The sequence below is a fragment of the Sabethes cyaneus genome, chromosome 3, assembly GCF_943734655.1.
Source record: "Sabethes cyaneus chromosome 3, idSabCyanKW18_F2, whole genome shotgun sequence".
Lineage (NCBI taxonomy): Eukaryota > Metazoa > Arthropoda > Insecta > Diptera > Culicidae > Sabethes > Sabethes cyaneus.
The window spans coordinates 6,760,863-6,778,702 of record NC_071355.1 but is presented as its reverse complement, the minus strand read 5'-3'; the positions used below and the strand labels follow the sequence as shown (position 1 = coordinate 6,778,702).

The 17,840-nt window shown below is 40.9% G+C and overlaps 3 protein-coding genes across 3 annotated transcripts; 1 reads left to right on the top strand and 2 right to left on the bottom strand.

Annotated features, from left to right (window-relative positions):
- Nucleotides 1-1,914: 1,914 nt before the first annotated feature.
- On the bottom strand, nucleotides 1,915-3,873 carry LOC128741402 (histone deacetylase 3). Its single transcript, XM_053837200.1, has 2 exons — nucleotides 3,262-3,873; nucleotides 1,915-3,200 (listed from the first exon to the last, which is right to left on the bottom strand). The coding sequence occupies exons 1-2, from the start codon at nucleotides 3,417-3,419 to the stop codon at nucleotides 2,063-2,065; spliced, it is 1,296 nt and encodes a 431-aa protein (XP_053693175.1). The 5' UTR covers nucleotides 3,420-3,873; the 3' UTR covers nucleotides 1,915-2,062.
- An 8,406-nt stretch (nucleotides 3,874-12,279) lies between these two features.
- LOC128741478 (uncharacterized) lies at nucleotides 12,280-14,274 on the top strand. Its single transcript, XM_053837323.1, has 4 exons — nucleotides 12,280-12,425; nucleotides 12,486-12,627; nucleotides 12,694-13,602; nucleotides 13,668-14,274. The coding sequence occupies exons 1-4, from the start codon at nucleotides 12,360-12,362 to the stop codon at nucleotides 14,198-14,200; spliced, it is 1,650 nt and encodes a 549-aa protein (XP_053693298.1). The 5' UTR covers nucleotides 12,280-12,359; the 3' UTR covers nucleotides 14,201-14,274.
- LOC128741479 (sorbitol dehydrogenase-like) lies at nucleotides 14,214-15,534 on the bottom strand. The gene is made up of 2 exons (XM_053837324.1): nucleotides 14,572-15,534; nucleotides 14,214-14,488 (listed from the first exon to the last, which is right to left on the bottom strand). Exons 1-2 carry the CDS (start codon nucleotides 15,480-15,482, stop codon nucleotides 14,305-14,307), a joined length of 1,095 nt encoding a protein of 364 aa, XP_053693299.1. The 5' UTR covers nucleotides 15,483-15,534; the 3' UTR covers nucleotides 14,214-14,304.
- Between the last annotated feature and the right edge of the window lie 2,306 nt (nucleotides 15,535-17,840).

The following is a 17,840-nucleotide window of genomic DNA, read 5'->3' as shown; positions in this document are numbered from 1 at the left end:
CTGAACATTTTCAATTTGAGCCCCGGTAATATGAATGCGTTCGCATTAAAAAAAATAACGAAACGAATAAAAAATAACGTATATGTGAAATTTAATATACAGTTACCAAGTGTTCAGATTAAGACTGAACTCACTGACGGCGTCATTCATATTAACGAGGGTATTAACTCTACAAATTCAGATTTTGACTACTTACTATGTACCAATAATTGAATTATTCGCTGTAACAAAACACACTTTTGTGTTCCTCCTACTAAGGCTTATACAAATTTGAAAAAAAGTTTATGTCCTGGTCTCAAAATATTGTTGAAGGGGGAGGGGCAAGAAAAAAAATAATAACATTAAACCTTCAATAACCAAACAAAAAAGAAGAAACCAGCGTTTATTTTTCCATATTATTCAAATTTTAATACAGATATTTTGTACAGTACTTAAATTTTAGTTCAAGCCTTTCACACTTCGAAATTTTTCGAGCCAAGCACATAAAGTAAGCATCCTGGTAGAGATGAACCAGTTTGATAATAGTGGAGTGCCACAGGATCACCTTATTGAGCCACAAACGTATAACTTGACCTTCATTTGAATTTTGTTTTGAACCTCCGTGTCACTCGGTTAGTTACCTTGCTTTTTTTTAATAATCGAAATCCGTGTCACTTACTAGTTCAGAACTTGGTAACCACGACATAGTATCGTAATCTAACCATAGTGTGAAAATGGCAGTTTAGGTCCCTGCCACTTTATTACTTGGAACGCTTATGCTGTGCTATCGACATGTTTTAAGAAAACAAATCTCTGAAGCTATTCACGTTTCTTGGTCAACCTTTTAGTTATGAATATCAGGCCTCTCCTCAGCTGATGCTTCTTCTCCAACAATAACGTGTTTACCTTTGCATATTGAAGATGCACACCGTTTCGAAAATTTCAAGTTTCGAACAGTTCAGTGACATCCTGCATGCTGCATGCATCCAATGAATGGTAAAAACTGTATCGTTGAGTTTTACGTCCCCTACCTCCAAAATTGGGGTAGTTACTTGGACATTACGGAGTAAAACGACCAATTTTAAGCCCCGAAAAATTGTGTTTCCATTTTCATCTTATCTAGTATCTTTGACGGAAAAAAATAATCCCACTGCAATTCAAAAATCGGAATACCTCAGTCAAAAGCGGTACCAAATTTCACTAATATATTGTTTAATTGATTGTTGCCTCCATCTAATTCGGTTCTCTTAAAACAAGGTAAATTAAAATGGAATCAAGCCGAAAGTCAAGCACCCCAATTTTCGACGTCGGGAACTTAAAGATTAAGCACAATAGTTGCCTGTGACTTGCAACAGAATCAGAAAGCTTAGTTCGTGAAAGAAAGTTGATCGAGACTAACGAAATAACTATAACTTTGCACATATTGGATAATTTAGAGATGTAAACTCATTGAACTGTGAAAAAATCTGCTGGTCACTAAAAATGCAACAGACTAATATGACACTTTATTTTTTTGCCCCTTCACGTTTCGAAAATTTTCAAGGGGGGAGGGGGGGTTGACATAAACTTTTTTTCAAATTTGTATAAGCCTAACTTTTTTATTGGAAAACTTTTTAGAATCTAAGTTTCAACACTTCAGGGACATCTGGAGTAGTTTTAACGAAGTATTAGTGAAATGCAACTTATTTACAGACCTAAACTTGCTTCAAATAAATCCGAAATATGCCTGCACATTTGGCGAAGTCACGAACCTTTTGCGGCATCATGTGAATCAATTCACATAACATCGAAGTGAAATTTAGTTTGTCATGTATAAACTAATCAAAGACTCAAATATAGATAACTAAAACCAATATTTGGGACGATTTCAATAAAAATTATTCTTTGTCTGGCACATTGTTTGCATCATGCAATTGTAATTAAGATATTCTCTACACTCACAATAAAAAAAATGTTTTTCATCGTAGACAACGATTAAGCTTAAGCTTGCTTAAGATTACGTAAAAAAACTTTTATCTTTCCGTCTGCATCCCATGAGTTGATAGTTTTAGCCTGCAAACCCACCTAAGCATTCAGGTTACTGCTAAGGTTCATTTTCACTTTTATCATTATCATTTTCGCCATCGAAAAACTCGTTTTTGGGTTCAACTTGCTTGTCCTCTTCTTCCTGAGTCATCCTTGCCTCAGGGTTGGGTTCTTCCTTTACTTTCACCTCTTCCGGCAGAGCATCCTCAGGAATGTCGAACATCTGCACACTCGGTGCATGCTGACACATTTTCAGATTGTCATACACGTGCCTTGTAATGGCTTCCAGATACTGTTTGCTGTTGGCATTGTCCTGTCGACTGGGAATATCCGGATGCAGCGTGAAGTCAGGTGCGAAGAACTCTAGATAATCGTTCATAGGCAGTTCGTTCGATATCGTCTCGTCTATAAGAAGCGACGTTTCGTACGTCCAGCAGCGAGCCACGTTCCGCAAGGTGTAGCCACCTCCGCCCACAACCAATGTGGGAACATTTAGTTCTTTCACAAATTTTACACATTCGCCGTGTCCTTTTGTACTAAGGGAAAAGCAACCGAGACGATCGCCAGCCAGAGAGTCCGCCCCGCATTGCAAAACAATAGCAGTTGGTTGATAAAATTCCATAACGGCAGAAATGACTGGTTTAAAGACTTGCACGTAACTCTGATCGTCAATTCCTTCCTTCAGTGGAACATTCACTGAATAGTAGCGACCAGATTCAGCTCCGATTTCGTACATATCCCCAGTACCAGGAAAGAAATAGTTTCCGTACTTGTGAAAGGAAACCGTCATAACTCTATCGGTAAGATAGAACGCTTCCTGCACGCCGTCACCGTGATGAACATCAATGTCGATATACAACACTCTCGGATGGTACTTGAGCAGCTCCAGAATGCCGATCACAATGTCGTTCACGTAGCAGAATCCGGAAGCTTCAAACTTTTTGGCATGATGTAAGCCCCCGGACCAGTTGATGCAGATGTCACTGTGATTGTGATTTAGCTTCTGTGCGCCTTCCAGTGACGCTCCGGTGTACATGGCGCAGAATTCGAACAGTCCGTCAAATACCGGACAATCGTCACCGACGTTGAAAACCGAAAGGCATTTCGTAAAGCCCTGGATGTTTTGTGGCGTTACATGCTGCAAGAACTCGATATATTCATCACTGTGAAAACGGCACATATCATGCGCGCTGGCTCTGGAAAAGAAAAATTTCCGACATGACTTGTGTTGTCTATTGCTAGTGTTAACGTCCATACTTATAAGGTCGATAAATTTGCATTTTTTTATGCAATCCGTAGTTCATTACCATATGGTGTATGACTGAGAGGCGGTGCGGTTTCATCGGATGTCCTGGGCCATAGTGAAAATTACCTACGTCCGGGTTGAAGAAGTAGGACACTTTTCTGTTGCTCATTGTGCGTGAATGTGCTCTAGAGATTTCAGTTGTATGTTTTATTCGATTGATTTTGGTCCTCGAAATACTGTTTCCAAGCGTATATCAGTAGAAGGAAAAATACAGCTGCCAAGAGCCGTTTGGTCAAAGTGAAATCTAACGATTTCAAATCCACTCTTCTTTCGCTGTCCCCCGCGGGTTGTTGCTGATAGCTTTGTGGTGCTGGAAACATAGGCAAAACTGGATAGGCCTTATTTCGTAGCAACTGGAATCAATACAATATTCAACTATTTATTGGTAAGTTCAGCATTTGCATCAATCGATATTCCACGGCATTAGTCACAAATTTTGGTTGCCTGTTTTCATCAACAGTATGCTTTACGGATGCAGAACATAAAATAATTCTTTTTTCACTTGGTTTTGGAATGCTTATTAATAAAAATGCACATAAAACACAAAATATTAAAAATCCGGATTTTTAGCTGCTGCTGGGTTCTACTGATGATTGTAGCTTGCTGATGATTATATGCAATGCCAATGATGGTTGATGGATGTCTCATGACATTTCGTTAGGTGTTGTCCCGATAGGCCAACCGAATTTAGCGCAACTATGAGCAAGGGGTCCCGACAGCAGTGATTACAATGCACCACAACCAAAAATATTTCTACATATAAATATTGCTGAATTTAAAGGAAGATTGCCCAATCAATAAGCGCGCGATCGCTCATAAAAGCGCTATTTTTGACTTTAATCGCTTCGGTCTCTTCGGCGCACTTATTGCTTGAAATGTAACGAAAAAGAGCGCTGAAGATACCGAAACGATTTAATGCAGGATCGCATTTTTATGAGCGATTTCGCACTTCGGATGGTGCAGTTTTCCTTGCAATTAGCAATAATATTCCCAAGCAACCGCTTAGTACTAAATTAGGCTTAGAATCTTCTTTATATTTGCAAGTTACATACTGCCAGATATAATTCAAGAGCAACATTTCAAATAGGCCGATGTCAAAACTGACAGTTTCGAGAAAATCGATGATGAAACTTGAGCATCATTTTTTAACTCCTCATTTGATATAAACAGTGTTGCTTAGAATTGAATGTCGCATTTTGATGCAAAAACATAATAGTTTAATGTGTAATGCAACAACTAGCAGAAAAAACATTGATTAACTTTGTAATTTGCAAAAATATGCATTAGGCCGTATTTATAACGTTTTCGGCGAAGGGCCCTTTTCATAAGGCCGATTTGATTATTGATTGTTATTTGGGCTTTTCTGATGAGGCTTTTGTTTACTGTCATTGGTGATATGACTTCGTTGTTGAGGCTGTTTTTATTCAATGTTTTGCATTCGGCCAATTTTTTGTTTTGATCATGAACCTCCAGAAACAGTGGGAAATAGCTAAAAGATACATCTCCAGTTTATTGTTCAAATATTATAGAAATTTATGTTAAATAACGCAATAACGTATTTACAAAAGCAGCATGTCTTGTAAATGAGATTGAGATCCGTTAATTACAAATACGTGAGTTTTCTGTCGCGGAAGTTGCTGCATTCTGCACATTGACGAGGTGGCAGAGACGGTAACTTGACACATGGACACAATTAGACGTCAGCTGCCGATTAAGAGTCATCAGGCTGTAGTGTTCGACATCGGAACGAAAATTGAAGTGCCGGTTAAAAATCGGCACTAACTTTTTAGTCAGATCTCATTCCGGTCCGATTTAGCTCTGTTCCCTTCCTGTACGGTTCCAGAACAGCCAAATCAAGCTGGAATGAGATCGGACTAAAGAATTTTTTACCGGACAGGAACCCGAACTTCATTTTTCGTTCCGATGTCGAACACTATCCGGCTGTGCACGGTTTGAACCATTCATTATTAAAAGCTTTTGGTCAGGACTCCAATTATGGCAGTTCAATGAAAAAGTTGTGCTTTGATCTATAAATCTTATGACTATTATGCAGATTTTCGAAGCCTAGGCTGAAGTTCACCCGTTAAGTAGTGCCGATTTACGTCAAAGAATCAATCTAAACTAGCTATCGCAAAAACCATTAACGGCTGGCGGTTAGTGTTTGACATAAATTATCCAGATCCAGCTGTGTCAATTCGTTCGGTGTTGCGATTGAAGATCTGAAAGCAAATCCCGAAAGTATTGCTGGCACTGAAACTTAAACGGGGTTTTGGGGTAGAACCCATCTCTATATGTCGGTCACAGAGAATTTCGTCATAACTATTGCCAACTGATTCGAAAAATTTTATTAACCGGGCCAGAAGAATTGAAAAAGATCATAGGAACTAAATGCTCTCCAGGACACAATTCTGGTATTAGTTTTCAGTCGCATAATCCATGTAAAAGGGTTGACCTGGACACCTAGAAAATATTTTGCTCAGCTTCGATTCCCAAGTCCACGGTAGAGAAAAATCTAAAGACAAACTGGTGGAGATCGCGCATTTTCCCCTAGTAAAGCTCCAGTCGGCTCAGGCTTTGGGAGCCAATTTTAATATTTCAATCTCAATATGAAATTTTTCATTTAAGTCGCCAGTTTGCCATCTTCAAGCCATAAGAAAGCCAAGGCGGTACCGTAATTTACGATTGTAATCATTTTGCTCGAAACATCCGTTGATAACTTTTTAAAATTATTCATCATTTCATATTCAGATCAATTATGTTCGGCTTGACATCGAATAAAAGCTTTTCTAACGTATAAAGTTTGGAATTTGAAACAAATCTTTATGTTAATAAAGTTAAAGTTGCAATTAACTGTAATATATATATATACATATAAGACGACTAACAAACAATAATTCGGTTGACTTTTCAGAAACGTTTTTTTTTCTAACCGTAGTTGATTGAATTGAATCGGGCTCAGTTGGTTACCATCAATAACGCAAATTTTTTACATGGTATCGGCATTCCACAAGTTCCGTCCATCAATGCTTTGCGTGAAGATAAAATGTGAACCTGGGTCTAAAAATCCTATATTTATATTTGTGCAGCTTCCCTGTGAAAGCACATTGATATCAATTTAAAAAAAGCGCAGACTGTAAATCAGTACTCACCGGTAGACGTATGTGGTGGTATTCCGTGAAACATGTCAATCAGTCATATAATAGAGCCGTTGGTATCATCAATAGCGTCCTAACGTCCCTAGAGAATTTCAACTCCTTTGTTCCTAGAAATGAAAACAAACACTCCCGTTGTCTTCATACCGATCACCGGGTTCTGCGTACGACAAAAGATGTTCGCCGCCAACTACTCCTGGCAACGATATTCTCATACACTGAAGTCGATAGATATCAATCTTCAGAAATAAATAGCGCATTGGGTTGATAAATCTAGCATTATTTTCGACGGTCAACTAGATCAGTACATTGCTTCTGGCATCAAACAGCGATCGCTTCCTGTGAGCAGCCGAACATAAATCTTCAAATATTGCTTCGTATTCGTTCTATACACGTTCTTGTGCTTATCGGCATTGTTAAGCCATAGCCATAGCGAAACTTGATTCTCGAATACGAGCATAGCATTTCGCCGGAAGGAATTTACATAAATCGCCAAATCATTCAATTGCCTTTTCATATACTATAAAAGCATGAATCAGTTTATTGCGTTTATTTAACAAAAAATACTTACCAAATGATTGTACATAATCTTAGTTTGAGACCTAAATACGCTAAATACACAATCCTATAGGTTTAGTGCTTGGTGGAAACGTCGTATTACAAAAAAACAAAATGGACAAGACGGCCGAACGCAAATCAATTTACAAACTGCATAAAGGCTTTTTCGAACAAAAGGGCCGAATCACAAAATGAAAACTTGGTTGCCAGTTTTCTTATGAGGCTTTTTTTAAATTTGCTTTTTCAGGCATTTACAGTTTTCTAATAATTATGATGTTCTATATTATTATAGATATTTATAAATGCTATAATTATAACCAAAAAACCATTTTTTTTACATTTTGCACTTGGGCCCTATTGAAATGTTGCTCTTGAATTCTTGTATAGTTCAGCTAGGGTAAACATCTAATCCCCGTCGTGGAGCGACCCTCTCGAAAACCGGCTTGGTACTCGTCGTACCATCTCTCTGGCAGCTGTTTTGATGGCACCATGGATGTTCCTCCACAGCCGATTTATATCTTCTTCTTCTACCTGCTGTTATGCGATTCATTGATCAAGCTTCCTGACGTACTCCACTGTCACGCAATCCGCCGTCAACCGTTGGATGTTGAAACGCAGCGTCCTCTCTGTGCGAAGCTTCGCCGTTTTCGACGGCCTTGCACGAATCTTACATACTACGAGTGAGTGGTCAAAGCCGATATTTGGTCCCCGAACCGTACCGAACCGTAGACATTCGAAAAGTGTCGACCGTCAATCTAGACATGATCGAGCTTTCAGCTAGAGTCTCCATTTGGATGCCTCCAGGTATGTTTCCGCATATTCAAACGTGGAAAGTAGGTGCTACAAATGGCCATTCCTCTGGCCGGGGCAAAATTTATGAACCTCAGATCGTTATCATTGGTCGACGGATGAAGGCTGCAAAAGACTTCCAATGACTGGATGGAAGAATTACTACCCCCCCCCCCCCTCCCTCGATCTGCACATTTGCATCTCCGATGATAATTTTCACGTCATGTTTTGGGTACTCTTCATAGGTCCTCTCGAACCTATCGTTGAACTCATCTTTAGCATAATCGGATTTACCGTTTGCCGGTACGTGTAGACGTTGATTAGGCTATAGTTGAAAAATTTGCCCTTAATTCTCAACACACATACGGTTATCTACGGGCGATAACTCATTGCTTTTGCTTTCCTAACACTACGAAATCGACACCATATTCTGTTTTTCTACAGCCTCTGTAGTAGATGTGGTATTTGAAAGAAATGCTTGCAGTAGGATCTACTGCACGGAACTCCTTTTCTCCGGAATTTGGCCATCGAACTTCCTGTATAGCAGCAATCTCTGCTTCGAGTCGGTGCAGCTCTCAAGCAAGCAAGCCAGCTCGTGCCGGTTCATGGAGAGTTCGAGCATTCCAGGTACCAAGTTTCCAATCTTTAACCATTACTCGTTTTCTTGTTCCTTGCCGTGTCCTATATACCGATTGTTCCGTCCTGTATTCTTCGTTGTTCTTGGTAGATAAGAGTTTCGGTATACTACCTTACCGGGGTTGCGATACCTACATCCCGCTGATGGGTCTGCCATCTAGGTGTAGCTTGCGCGATACTGCATGTCATAGTCAGCCACTCGCTCCGAGACAGAAGTTGTATGAGCCACCCCTTACCTGGGGTATAGGAGCTCAAGTAGCTTAGCTGCTCCAGTATGTACATGAAGCATTTCCAGGTAAGGCCATCGATCGTCATCATTGTCCGTGTATTGCTTACAGCGGGGTTGAAACTGTGAAAAAATTCAGAGGGAACCCGACGTCTAAAAAGTTCAACCCAGAGCGAAACTAAGTTCAACCTGAGTGAAAAAACAAACGTTTTGACGGCCGTTGGATTGGACCTAGGTTGGATCTAAGCGAAAACAAAAACGCTAGTTCGAAAACAGACACTGAGGAAGCCTGCAAGTCGTAGGTGAAATACGTATCTGTCATTGAATAAAATACACACAGTAGAATTAAATTGGATAAGTTTTCTTATTTTTATTTTTAGGTTTCGTATTCTACTAAGACGCTCCAAAAACTTCAGACAAAAACGCTATTAGATGGATGCGCTAGGTTGGAGCTTGTTTATAGCTGGAATCACACCGACCGTCAGCGAACATCAACGGCAACGTATATCGTAACGGAACATCAGTGATGATCGCATGCATTTTCACACGAGTGCCTTGACGTTCCGGACGCGTGTGAATGCGCACATTAAAAACGCATGCGACCATCACTGAATGGTCTGTTACGATACGTTGCCGATGATGTTCGCTGACGATCCGTGTGATTCCAGCTTACATCCCCAACAACAATGTGAGTTTTATTGTACTCTTATGGTGGTCTTCAAGACCAATTTTGGTCTTAAATACCATCATAAGAGTGTAATAAAACCCAAATTGTTACTTGGGATATGTCATGGAAAAAATCTATAGGAAAAAATTACAGAGATGCTTGTTAATAATGAGGTCACAGAACAGAAGTGGAAGTCCAAACGATTCGGCGATCAAAACTGGTGACAGTCTCTTTTGTTTTTATTTTGCTTTGCGAAGGTTTTCTTATAGAAGTCAATAACAGCAATATAAGCAGAACGCTCGCTGCCAATCGCATAGCAGGTTTTACATGCTATCGTGTGCATTCGTATGCGTTCGTGTGTTTTCGTGGAAAAAAGTGACTTGCTACCGCCAGGTTCGCTAGTATCTGTAGAAAGTAGCATGAACGTGTTTGAATTTCTACTTCCACTTCTGTTCTGTGATGAGGTCTTTAGTGCAATCCTTTGCGTGCGTTGGTTGCTTGGTTGGTTGTTAAATACTTAAGTACCCAAGTAACAATTTCAGGCTGATCAAACGCTTTTATAGCTGATTTTATTCAACCTGTGGCTGATCTATGGTTTAGGTTTAGTAATGAAAACCTTTTTTCAGCTCTTAAACATCTAAATCTGGTGATTTTATCAAGCTTCAGGCTAATTAATAGCTGATTCCGAAGCTGCAATGAAGCTTAATAGAAACTTTTTTGCTCTTTTAAATATCCAATTTGCGCAATGCTGTCATTTCTATTTTTAGAACGAGAAATAGTTTTGCAATCTACTTTTCCAGTCGCTTAATCATCGCTTCATCAACCTTTATGCAGCCAAAAAAAATCTATTTTTAGAATTAAAAACTACAAGGTATACAGCCCTAAGGGTTGTACGAAAGGGTGACGTAGGACTCTATCAAATCAAAGACTAATGTAAACTGCATTTCTGGCATATGTATGTTTATAAGAATCTGTGAGTCCCATTGTTTAAGTGAATGTTTAAAAGAGAAGAGCAAAATATTCAGATTCAATTCTAATTTAATGCAATGGTGACTTTGAAAATACGTGGATGGGGGTTCATAAGTACAATGCCTGCAACCTTTGAGACATAGAAATTTCTTTTAAAAATCACTTGTGTGCATTATAAAGGTTGAAATGGTAATGAATTATCCTCCTACCACAGGGGTAAGTTAGAGGAAATTTGTATTTCATTTGTACGGGAGTCCCCCCTCTTAGAAGAAGAGGCCTCAGTACACCGTAGAAAATTAATCCTGCCTTCTGAAACACACGCATGCCAAATTTGGTTTCATTTGCTTGAGTAGTTCTCGAATTTTGAGAGAATTTGTGTTTCATTTGTATAGGAGCCCCCCCTCTTACGCCCCCTTAAAATTGCTCTCTTATCCCCCTAAAAAATGGCTGATCATTTTATCTATCCAAGGACATATAAATTGTACAGTTTCGTTCAGTAGTTTAGTAGTTATTAGCATTTGAAATCTTTCATTCAAACGTTACACTTCTATTTTCGTTTTCATAAAGTGCTACCCAGTCCCAGTATAGTAAACAAAGACGTAGTCCTACGTCAAAAAATGGAACGCTTCATTTTCTATTTCGCCGTCAACGCGATATTTTTAGTTTCGAATAACTTTAATTCGTACAAGTAAGCTAGCTAATTAAAAATGCATGTCTTTTTTCCGGGAGTTGAACTCGCCATCTTTTGATCCATAAGCACCCAGGTAACCAATAAGCATTAAAATAAGCAGTAAATCAGTCGTTTATTAGCATCCCTGGCGTTTTATACTGCAGGTTGTTGTTTATCAGCTTTTTGACTGCATAACTGTTGCAAATTGGCATCCACAATTCTATTTAAATTCTTCTTGTTGGTAACTAGCTGCAAATAAGCATTGTCAGCACTATAAGAGGGCTAGCAGTGAAGTAGCCGCATATTTTGCCAAAATAGCATTTAAGTAGCATTTAAGGCAACTTAAATGCTTATTGGCTTGCTTTTAAATTGCATTGGAAATGCTTATTGGTTACCTGGGCACTCACCGTATGATCCGCCCCATTTGCATCTGCAGAACAGACAGTGAGAATATCTTTACACCTGAAGCCTAGCCCGTTTAGCGTGAAGCAGTCGATAATGTCGATAACTGACAAACTTTTGCTGTCAGCCGAATTGCGAAATTCTATGATCTAACAGTATGTGTGCTGTGAGCCGAATGAAAACTTGGTAGAAGTTTGTAAAGCCACTTTAACACCCTTAAGCAGACTTAAAGTAGTGTGAAAGCTGTGAGCCTAATGAAAGCTTCCACTCTACATTTTAGAACCTTTAAGCAGCGGTAAAACGGTTTGACGTTTATGGCTGTTTAGAAGCAGATTGTTTAGCAAAAAAATCCGCTATTGAGCTTGCTGACGTTTATCGTACGCACACATCGACGCGCGATTTGTTGTTGCTGTTGTTAGATTTTACATTGATTTTACACGTTTGTTTTTGTTTTCCCCCAGTTATACCCCGGTATAAAAACATTACGTTTGAGTGATAAACGATAAGTTTTGCACAAGCCTTTTGCACTGGGTTTAGCAAGCTCTATTAAGCTTTTTTATCATCTTTTGGGAGAGAACTGGTTTGAAAAACTTAAAGAAGCTTAAACATCGCTTATTTAAACACCATTTAAGTGCTTACTTTATGCAGCTTTGATCGCCTTAAACCAACCCGTAAACAGCCATTGCTCTTGCAATTCAGCTACCGTTGTTACTTGGGTAACTAATAAATTCTCTGTTGAGCAGCCCCTCGAAATGTTTGTTGACCTAATCTGATGGCATCAGATTGATGTGTTTGAAAAGGTTTGAAAATTTTGTTTCAGTCCTTGAAGGGTTTCTGTCATTCTCATTCAGTCAGTCAGGTATCAAAACAAATCGCACGAGGTTTTTCTGGAGTAGTATTTTTCCCTAAATTATTGTATAAAATTAATTTGCTTTTCCCTTGATTACTACAAGAGTATCGACCTCATTTTTCTTGCGAAAATGGGTAAACTTAACGTAACAGTGTTACGTTATTTAAGCAAGGAGGATTTCCGAATCCTCACGGCGGTAAGTTTCACATTTTACTAAAACAAGAATAGTTCTCTTACATTGATAGTAAATTTTCAGATCGAGATGGGAATGAAAAATCACGAACTTGTTCCGGGCGCGTTGGTAGCGGCCATTGCCAGCCTAAAAGCTGGCGGTGTCCACAAGTTGCTGCGAGAACTTTGCAAACACAAACTGTTGAGTTATGAACGCGGGAAAAGATGTAAGTGTTTTATAACGGCTATGGAGTGTTTTTTGCAATACAATTGTTTTATCGTAAATGTTACAGTTGATGGTTACCGTTTGACTAATACGGGCTACGACTACCTCGCGCTGAAATCGCTTACTCTACGTGGTTCGATTTCCGGTTTTGGCAATCAGATAGGTGTGGGGAAAGAATCCAATATCTACACGGTCGTAGACGAGCAGGGAACTCCCCTTTGCTTGAAGCTTCATCGGTTGGGGAGGGTTTGCTTCCGGAATGTTAAGGAAAAACGAGATTATCACGGAAAACGGCATAAGATGAGCTGGCTCTATTTGTCGCGTATTTCGGCTACTCGTGAGTTTGCCTACATGAAAGCGTTGTACGATCGAGGTTTTCCAGTGCCGCAGCCGATTGATTTCAACCGGCACTGTGTGATTATGGAGCTGGTGGATGGCTATCCGCTGACGAACGTGTGCGAGGTCGGCAACGTGGAAACGTTGTACGATGATTTGATGAATCTCATCGTACGGCTTGGCAATTGTGGTGTCATTCACGGGGATTTTAACGAGTTCAATGTGATGATAACCGAGCAGGACCAGAAGCCGATTCTGATTGATTTTCCCCAGATGGTATCGACGTCGCATCCGAACGCGGAAATGTATTTTGACCGAGACGTTCAGGGTGTGCGCGAACTGTTTCGGAAGAAATTCGCCTACGAAAGCGAGGAATATCCGAAATTTAGCGACCTCGAACGGGAGGATGAACTTGATCGGGAGGTTTTGTGTTCCGGGTATGGTTTCACGCAAGAAATGGAGGATGATGTGCTGAATGAGTATCATCAGATCGCTGAGAACGCAGGGGATGAAGCAGAGAGCGACGCCGGCAGTGATGAAGATTACCAGGGTAGTGTGACTGGCGAGTTAGATGAGGATGAGATTGAGGAGTGCCGGAAAAAGCTTGAGGAGGAGATAAAATTCTCTCAGGAAAAGCCTAGTACGTGGTTTCGAAATGCTTATTATTTTTCATTAATTAATTAACTAACTTAATATTTGTTTTAGCACCTGTTCAAACAAAACCGGAAAACAAACATTCTAGTATCCTCAAATACATAGCTTCGATGCCGGCGGATGAAATGGAAAACCCGTTCGGTGCAGAAGAGGAGGAGATTTTCAAAGATGCTATGGAAAACGTAGTCGAACAACCATTCCCGGAGCCATCTCAGTCGAGTTCATTGGTCGTACCAGGGAAAGAAGCAAACGATGCTGACGATGCACAATCAATTAGCTCGAACGAGCTGATAACCAACGAGGAGGATGACAAATTGGCCGAGTTGGATCCCAACTCACGCGAATATCGTATGCTGATGGTGCGGAAACTGCTGGATGATGCTCGCAGTGCGCGATCTTATTCGACCTCAGCAAGTACAATAGCGCCGTCTGTAGTGTCGGAGCGAATCAAAAACGGTCTCCGCGAGCGAGAGAAAAAGGATCAGAAGAAGCGAGCCGTTCCGAAAGGGGAAGCCAGTGCAGTCAGGCGGATGCGTAAAGATAATAACAGCATCGTCAAGGAGTATCGTGGATGGGACTTTTAGTAATAAGCTATGCTTGCTGTAGGTAATTTTTACTAAAGAACATTGTAAATATAAAATGCTAACAAACATGTGGAAAGTAATTTTGCCGTGGACTTGAAATTGTTTTAATTAACAAATTTTTTCGGATTGTTGGTGTCTCTTGGTACCAGATGGATCATAATTTTGATTCCTTCACCTTGACTGGCGACTCGGAAGGCTTCGTGGACGTTGGCCAAGTCGAAATGGTGTGACACCAGCGGTTTCACATCGACATATCCACTGGCCACAATCTCCAGCGCGGCTGGGTAGCTGAAAAGATTGAATAAAACCGAATTTTAAATTTTACAATCGAACTGCTCTGTCAATTGGTTAGATAATTTTCATAAACTTACTCGTGATTGTAGCGCATGCAGGTGGTGATATCGATTTCCCTGGAAATGGCATCCACCATCGGCAGCTGCACGTCCTTATTGCCCAGCCCCACCAGACAAATGCGACCAGCATTGCGAGTAGCTTTGATGGAAATTCTCATTCCCGGCTGGGAGCCGGTGCACTCCAGCACGCGGTCCGCCGGTCCACCAAGCACGTCGTGGATTTTTCGAACCAAATCATCTTCCCCGTCGTCCTTCTTGATAGCAATGACACCGGTAACACCCAACTTTTTGGCCACATCCAACCGATGCTTTGCGTGCTCCAGGTCCAAGATAACCGTTCTGGTAGCTCCCATTGCTTTGGCGGCAATCAAGCACACCAATCCGATCGGACCGGCTCCGAAAATGATTACCTTATTTCCCAAACCGATTTGAGCTCGTCGTCCGGCGTAGACCGCCACGGCCAGCGGTTCCAGCAAAGCACCTTCTTCCATCGTAACGTGATCTGGCATCTTGAAGCAACAGTCCGCGTACTGAGCATAGTAGTTGGAACAGTTACCGTCATGCTTCTGCGTTGTACAGTGTTTGCCGTCCAAACAGATGTTGTACTTGCCGACCTTGCAAAGGTCACACGTGCGGCAGCCTGCGGCTGGTTCGATGGCGACGCGATCGCCAATCTTTAGGTGTGTTACCTGACTTCCGACCTTGCGGACCACTCCAGCCGACTCATGGCCCAAAACGATGGGTTTAATCAACCGTTGCGCTCCGAAGCCTCCATCCTTCAGGAAGTGAATGTCGGTGCCGCAAATACCGCAGCTGTCCACCTCGACAACAACCTCGTTAAATGCCGGATCGGGGATCGGACGTGGTTCCAACCGTAGGTCGTTCGGACCATACACCAAAGCGGCTAGATTGTCGTTCTTAGGAGCCATTCCGGACGATGTTGATTGGTTCGTGACTGAGGAGCTACTGAAGTTCGGAACGCTACTGCAGCCGATAAGAACAGACAGCAAAATTTTACTTCTTGTTACATAAGCGGGTAAGTACATATACAAACGTGTTTCTAACTTTAATTGATTCAGAATCAAGACATGTGAAGTGATAATTATTACCAATCATTGTAGAGTGATGGAGCTAGTTAAAAATTAACTTTTGTTCATCCAATTCCGATTTTATTTGATTTTGAGCTTCAAAAACTAATCTTACAAATTGATAATTACAAATCAAATTAGGTACGGGTACGTACATAGATTCAAATTTTGATTTGGCGCCAGTCTGAAAGCTGTCTACGTGTGCTATTTTTGAATTCCGTTGATTCAGTCCAGATGTTTGTATTCTTATCGGACCGCGCCGGGGGATGCTGCCCGAGCACTACCGTTGGGGCCGTGCGAACTGCATTATTGTTTATTGTCGTCAAAGCGTTTATTGTGCTTCGCTTGATAACGGGTCTGCTGGATTAGATTTGTTTTTTTTTTCTGATGTCTGCTCGAGATGCTTTTTCTCGCAGAACAGCTGCATCTTTTGGCTTGTTTTGAATGTGCAAATGACCTGGTGAAATACGTCATTTCTAATTCTAACAAACGTTCGCTGGAACGAATGCTCAATTTTTTTTGATTCGTGTAATCACACACTAGTAACATGCAATTTTCACAATACTTGTTTTCATCTTCTTCGATTCGGTTATTAGTTACTATGTTTTTCAGCTTACTAATAAAAGTGAATATATAGAAGAACTTTAAGTTTTTGTGTAAACCGGTGTTAACTTATTAATAAAGTCAGACATTTGAATATGTATTTTGTTGACAATAGTCTTTCCTACAGACTAAGGAAATTGTAAAAGAAAGAAGCCTCTTATCTAGCAACTCCTATCCATGCCTTCTCGTGGTGCTTTACTTATTTTACCAACCGAGAACCGAGGTGGCTCTTGGCGTATCAAGAATTCCTCTCCATTGGTGCCGGTGGCGCTCGTGAAGAGAATGGATTTCACTTCACAGTCGTCCGGCATCCTTGCGACGTGGCCGGCCAACCGTAGTCTTCCACCAACTTTCTCGAGGTGTAAGTAGGGAATCTCTCCAAATAGTAACTGCAACTCGTGGTTCATACGCCTACGCCACACTCCGATATCCGTTTATACTCCACCAGAAATAGTCCGCAACACCTTTCGTTCAAATACATACTGTCAATAGTCACTGTCCGTTGGAGGCAAACGTTACTTTCTCTGAAGCCTCTTTCTGTCATATAATTGGTTTTCGACACATTGATTTGTAACCCTATTCTCCTAGCTTCCGTTTTTAGTCTGACACAGATTGCCTCCACGGTCCCAAGGTTTCTAGTAATAATTTCGAGGTCGTCTACGAAGGCTAGGTGTTGTCTACTCTTGCTGAAGATCGTTCCTCTCGTTTCGGTTCCTGTTCGTCGGATCACACCTTTAATAGCGATATTGAATAACATACAGGACAGTACATCTCCTTGCTGCAACCCACTGTGCGACTCGAGAGTGTCCTCGAAATGCACAGGTAGCATATCTCTCGCTCCAGGGTAGCTTTGATCAGCCGCGTCCGATAAAAAAGAAGGAAAACAAAAAGTTATTTATATCCTTTAATTCTACTACTGTGTATATCCAGAAAACCGTACTCGTGCATTATCTGCCATAGCTGTGCGCATTCAACTGTATCGTATGCTGCTCTGAAATATACGAAAATATGATGCGTGGGCACGTTGTACTCCCGACAGTTCTGGAGGATTTGTTGGAGAGTAAAAATTTGATCCGTAGTAACACGGACCCTGATAAAGCCCTTTTCACGGCGTCCACATGAAGCGAGACCCGACGACGAGAAGCGAGCGTTCTGTACGCAACTGAAGGCAACGTATGATAGGGAGCTCGCCATGGGACATCAAGATCGTCATAAGGGATATGAACACCCAGGATCCACTTTGCAGGTTTCCGAGGTCTGGTGAAGTGATCAGAAGCACTTTCTTTCCTGCAAAACCCTCTGGAGATCACCTGGCCAACGAACTTGAACCAAATCGACAATCCCTACAAACATTTTTGTTGATTAGTAGCTTATTCAACCATTATACAGCTAATTACCGAGTAACAAGCGCTTGATAAGCTGTTATGCAACAAAAGTGTTGGTTGGGATATTCTTATCGATGGCTGTTTTTTTTTCGAACATCATTAATATACGCTCCATACGGGCCCCGCAGTGCGGATATCGACTCGAAAGCCGCTCTCCTCGGTTAAACATTTGATAATTAGACAACCAGCGAGTTGCCCAGGACTACACGAG

What these genes read in the sequence shown, in the direction of transcription:
- LOC128741402 (XM_053837200.1), bottom strand. Translation starts at nt 3,419, where the DNA reads ATGAGCAACAGAAAAGTGTCCTACTTCTTCAACCCGGACGTAGGTAAT. An exon ending in CAAATTTATCGACCTTATAA is followed by an intron (nt 3,201 to 3,261) that starts GTATGGACGTTA and finishes TTTCTTTTCCAG; the next exon opens with AGCCAGCGCGCATGATATGT.
- LOC128741478 (XM_053837323.1), top strand. Translation starts at nt 12,360, where the DNA reads ATGGGTAAACTTAACGTAACAGTGTTACGTTATTTAAGCAAGGAGGAT. An exon ending in TTATGAACGCGGGAAAAGAT is followed by an intron (nt 12,628 to 12,693) that starts GTAAGTGTTTTA and finishes TAAATGTTACAG; the next exon opens with TTGATGGTTACCGTTTGACT. An exon ending in ATTCTCTCAGGAAAAGCCTA is followed by an intron (nt 13,603 to 13,667) that starts GTACGTGGTTTC and finishes TATTTGTTTTAG; the next exon opens with CACCTGTTCAAACAAAACCG.
- LOC128741479 (XM_053837324.1), bottom strand. Translation starts at nt 15,482, where the DNA reads ATGGCTCCTAAGAACGACAATCTAGCCGCTTTGGTGTATGGTCCGAAC. An exon ending in TGCATGCGCTACAATCACGA is followed by an intron (nt 14,489 to 14,571) that starts GTAAGTTTATGA and finishes CAATCTTTTCAG; the next exon opens with CTACCCAGCCGCGCTGGAGA.